Source organism: Herpailurus yagouaroundi, unplaced genomic scaffold, assembly GCF_014898765.1.
Source record: "Herpailurus yagouaroundi ecotype Mexico unplaced genomic scaffold, PumYag 56582, whole genome shotgun sequence".
NCBI lineage: Eukaryota > Metazoa > Chordata > Mammalia > Carnivora > Felidae > Herpailurus > Herpailurus yagouaroundi.
This window is the reverse complement of record NW_024414385.1, coordinates 1-5,315: the sequence shown is the minus strand read 5'-3', so window position 1 is coordinate 5,315 and position 5,315 is coordinate 1. Positions and strand designations below refer to the sequence as shown.

The 5,315-nt window shown below is 50.5% G+C and overlaps 1 protein-coding gene across 1 annotated transcript; it reads right to left on the bottom strand.

The window, feature by feature from the left end:
* Positions 1-817: 817 nt before the first annotated feature.
* On the bottom strand, positions 818-5,311 carry LOC121024111 (thyroid receptor-interacting protein 6-like; the record flags this gene model as incomplete). Its single annotated transcript, XM_040466416.1, has 2 exons — positions 818-1,274; positions 4,935-5,311. Coding segments are annotated over 2 exons (690 nt in total), but the record flags the coding sequence as incomplete, so codon positions are not given.
* Between the last annotated feature and the right edge of the window lie 4 nt (positions 5,312-5,315).

The window sequence follows — 5,315 nt, the reverse complement described above, 5'->3', positions numbered from 1 at the left end:
GAACCAAGGCACTCGTTGAGTGCTGGGAAACACACATGGCCAACAGCGTGACCCGGAGCATCAGAGATGTCCTTAGCTCCTGTCTCAGTGGGTGTCCTAGAGTTCCTATTTTTCCTTCCGTTCTCCCATCTCTTGTTCATTAGGTAGGAAAAGACTCGACGATCCTGTCATGAGGGTTGGTTGCAAGAGCAGCTAACATCTGTTTGACGTTCACGCACCAGGCCAAGAACTTTACACGTATGACCCCATCTAATCCTCGCCGCGTCCTTGGAAGTAGGTGCGGCTATTATCCCCATATCTATAGATGAGGAGATCAAGGCTGGGGAAGGGTAAGTAGCTTGCCTGAGTTCACACAGCTAGAACGCTGTGTTGTTGGGACTCACACCTACAGCTGACTTCAGAACTTTTGCCCCGTCACAGTCAAAAGCTTGGAGCTTTCCCGGGCGCCTGGGTGGCTCAGTTAAGCGTCTGACTCTTTAATTTCAGCTCAGGTCATGATCTCACGGTTGGTGGGTTGGAGCCCCGCATGGGGCTCTGTGCTGACAGTGTAGAGCCTGATTGGGATTCTCTGTCTCCCTCTCTTTCTCTCAAATAAATAAACTTAAAAAAAAAAAAAAAAGCTTGGAGCTTTGAAATGTCTCATCATATAATATTGGGGTCCTACAAAAAATTATTTACAACCTAGATATATGTTTTGAAGCATTCAATGAGCTCCTAAGAACCTACACTCAAACTGGTCAACTCCAGCACTCCTGGATCCTCCGGCCCGACATGCGTACCCCTCCCCAGTCCTTGTGCCCCACCATGCCCCCCCCCCAGAGGACTTCTATTCAGCATTTCATGTTTATCATTCTCTCACCTTTAAAAAGCTAGTATTTTAGCACAGAGGAATGCGTCCCTGAGAATATGCTCCTCCAGCAGGAGGAGATGCCAACTACTTCTCTGCACAAGGCAGCTAGGCTCAGCCTCTGGCCTGAGCGGAAGAGGTGGACCTACACTCAGATGGTCTGTGGACTGTCCCCTCCCTGCTCAGGGCCCCAGGCGTGGACATAGCATACCTGAGATAGTCCCTTCGGCAGAGCTTCCGGCCCAGCTTGTAGTAGAGGCGCCGCCCCACCTCGCCCAGCCGGCACCCGCAGAGGTCGCAGCTCAGACAGTCCTCGTGCCAGTACTGGTCGATGGCCTTCAGGAAGTAGCGGTCCCCAATGTTCTGCTGGCAGCCGCCGCATGTCAGCAGGGACGGGGGGATCTGCAGCACTTCATCCACTGGCTCCCTGGAGAGAAGACCAAGCATTAGGGACAACCACATGACAAGCACCGGGGGTCAGGAACTGCTCTGGGCCGAACTGGACAGTTAGGTGCCTGTTGGTGACATCAGGAGAAAGGACGGGGCTCCACATCCTGAGGCTGAACTGCCGAGAGGCCCCCGTTAGCCTGAGTCAGGCCTGGAGGGAGCTAGGTCTCTCCCCCTCCATGCTATAGAAGTAAATGCAGGGCACCAAGAGGTACACCCCGTGGGGGAGGGGGGCGGGGTTGTGGCCCCTGCCTGCCGCCCAGCACTTTCTGGGCCTCTCTGCCGTCTTTTTCTTTTTTCCACTCTCCCCTCCTACTCTCCCCTGTATCTTGGCATTTCTCCTTCTTTTCCTCCTCCCATGCCTAGACTCAAGGGCACTGCCAAACCTCAGGGGAGGCACTCCAGGCTAAAAGAGTTACTTGCTTCAGGGACAGCCCACTACCCAGAGGGCTAAAGCTCTACAAATTCCCTGTCGAATGGACCTGCCATCCTAACCCAAGCCCTTCCCAACTGCACAAAGAGCAGAAGTGAGGAAGAAAAAAGAAAGTGATAAAAAAATTATCTTAGGTTGTTTTGTTTCCCAAATAAAAATGCCATCAGGATATAATAGGAATTCTCATTATCATTAATATATATATATATACATATATGTATATATATATTTTACAGAAATTCCACATCTCATCTTTATTACTGAATGAACCCTTGGAGAAAAATCCCAGGTATTAAGGCCATTGTTAGACTTATAAAGGCCATTAAATAGACCTTTCTGCATGTGAAAATTTTTACAACAGCAAAACTGATTTGGATAAAGCTGATTTAGGAAAGAAAATGAGGAAGGGGCAATGATTATTTTCAAGAGTAGATGGCAATTAAACAGATTCTGAAATCTCCATCCAGGCTTGCTAACAGTGAGCCTGTGATACGTGTTCCCTCCTTAAAAGGTGAGACAGTGTCTCGAGTTCACTTCGCTTCCCTGGAATCGGAATACTCCAGTTTTACATTTTAAAATAAATAATTTTATTTGCCAAAAGAAAATAAGAGCGGAAAGAAACATTTCCAGCACCGAATGGGATACAGGAAAAACCTAATACCTGTTGATTTGTAACAATTAACAAGCGCTCTTTTGAACCTTACTCAAAGGCAAATCTTTTTTTTTTTTTTTAATCTATTATGCTTTAAAAAATGGACTGGCTTCTGATTGTGCAATTCCCAAAGGGAGTTTCCTCCTCCATACCTTGAGGGTATGAATCTTTCTCCTATTTCTAGCTGACACTAATTTGCCAGGTAACCTTGTGCCCTGATTGGTCTGTGCCCATAGAGCTCAGCACCAATTATACTTAGGGACGATGAGACTCACGCGATCAGTGTTGTAACGCACGCACGCTGACAACTCCAGGTGCCTCTTTAAAGTGGTCACCTCCCTGTGAATATTTAGGAATACTGAAACCAAGTCCATGCCTTATAGACCAAGTGTAAGGGTCCTTCATAAGATGATCCCTTCTTAGAATAAGAAAATGTGAAACCCAAGTCAGTTTTTTTCTTAAACTGAAGACTTTAAAGAGTTGTAAAAATTCACTGAAGCCTGACTTGCTTTTCTTTGTTTCCACAGGTTATACATAAGGACTGCCATTCTCCCTTCTGAAAGATAATATCCCCAGCATTTCACATGTGTCAGCTCAGAAGCACATGTCCTCTCTTCCCACCGCCCATGGTCTTACTCGGGCTTCCAGAAACACTCATGGAACCTCAACCACGCTGGATGCCCTGATGCTGATGCTGCCAACCAACTGTGAAAGAGGAGAACTTTCACCTTTCTGGTGCAAAGTTGCCTGGAATTAAAATGATCTGCTCTTGTTACTCACAGGTAAGCGGTAGGGGCCACCCAATGCCTGGTAGAGGAAATCTATCCATTGGTGAATCCTGGCTGGCTTTCTGTCTAAATGTTTCATTTGCAAATGCCTAGGCAAGCTTCTATCTGTAAATTGGAGATGCTGATAGTCAAGGCCCACGTTGGTTTGAGTAAGTAATCACAGCGAAAAAGCACAAACTTTGAAAAGGGCAAACCTTCAGGGAACTGAAACTTCCAGATGTATCTTCCAATAAAAGGATTAGTGGCTAAATTCTGTTGATCGAAAAGGCATTAGGCACCAATTCATCCCATTCACTCTTATTGTATTACTGTGGTCTTGCTCAGACTCTGAAAACTCAGGGCTAAGTTGTCATTCCAGATTGATTAAAAAAAAAAGGGGGGTGGTGGTACAGACCACCCTGTAAACCCTGCATCTGCATAGATAGGTTCTTTTAAAAATGAATGTTATTTTTCTCCCGAGAACTTATTTACGGAAGCTGTGTTTTCCTTAGAACCAACCTAGCCCCTTGTAGACCTGGTGTGAGAGCCTTCAAGACTCAACAGTAATGTTTATATTCTCACTGGATCATGGTACTTCCTGTATTTTATAAGAGCATGCTGAGTGTTTATGCTGGTAACGAGGATAAAACCCACGTACATAAACACCATAGCCGGCTGAAACTGGGGGAGGGGGAGACTTCAATCAGGAAAGCACAGTTCCTTTAAAGCAGGAAAAGAAAAGAAAAGAGAAGACAAATGCGTCTTAAAAGCACAAATGGACAAGTCATTAACCAGCTCCTTTGGTCTGTGTAACAAATCCCTTCAAAGGATTAGATGGGGACTTCAAAGGAATAAAAATTCTCAATACCAGACAGCTAATGAATCTTAAAAGGGCATTTGCGCTGACGGGAAAATGATATCTCAAACAACCCTTTCTCCCCTTGTTAACGCTAAAGAATGGTTTGGAGGTATAGGTTGGGAATAGGGGAACGTTCCAAACCAGGACGAGGCTCTGAAAACAAATGTGGCAAATGCTCATTGGAGCTCTGGCTCCCTGACCCCAAACCCTTTGGAGCCCGTGAAAAATGCTATGAGACACCGCTCCCCAGAGTTCACCTATACACAAAATGGTGCACTAACTTTTGAGGTTCACAGGCCCCCCCATCAGTGGATCCCAAGGGAGAGGGAAATACATATACTCCAATTAACCCCGGATTTAGGGGCTCGAAAGTCTCTGGTGGCCGGAGAGAGCTGCTAGGTGGACGCTCGGACCTCCTCGCCCGCGGGTCCCTGGCGGTACTGGCAGCCGCCCCACCTGCGCACCGCAAAAGGGGCCGTCGGGGACTCGGGAGGCCTCCGCTTGGAATGTCCCCCTTTCCAGGATCAAATGGACAAAGAGAATGGGGACCGAGAAAGCGAGGGGGGAGAAGGAAGTAGAACCAAGCCCGGCACGCTCTCGGGACTGCACCTGCGCACCTCCAATCTCCCCTTGTGCCTGCTCCGGTGTAAACTTTCTGACCCGCGGTGGCTTTGAGGTGCGTCCCGGGTAGCCGAGAAGGGCCCGCAGAGGTGCCAGGCCGACCCCCTCTCCCTGCCGCTGGTGGCCCAGCCCCTCTCCCAGTGCCCCCGAGCCACCCGCGAGAAAGGGGGAGCCCTGCTCCAGGCGAAGGGAGCCAAGGGCACGCTGCGGGCGCGCACCTGAAACCTTCTCGCCCGCCGCCCGCGCCACCCTGCAGCCCTGGGGCGCGAGGCCGTGGTCACCGTGGGTGGCAGGGGAGCCACACTTACTCAGACGGGTCCAGGCTCTTCCTCTCGATGGCTGAGGACATTGGGGAGGGAGGTGGCGTGCCAAGCGGCGGGGGCGCTCCCTTTGTGGCGCGGGGCTGGCCGGCTGCCGGGGCTCGGACCCCCTCGGGTGCTCGGGCGCCGCCGCCGCCGCCGCTCCTGCACCTCCTCTTGCTCCGGCGCTCCGGCGGCGAGCTCGCCCCTCCGCGCTCAAGGACAGTCACCGCGCTCCCTTCAAACGCCAAAGAGAGAGAGCGAATCACCGGGCTGCCGGCGCGCCGCGGCCGAGGCGGGGACCGGGGCGCGCAGCCTGGCCCCAGCGGCTGCAGCTGCTGCTGCTGCTGCTGCTGCTCAGGACTTAACCTTCCATCCCGGTCCCGCCGC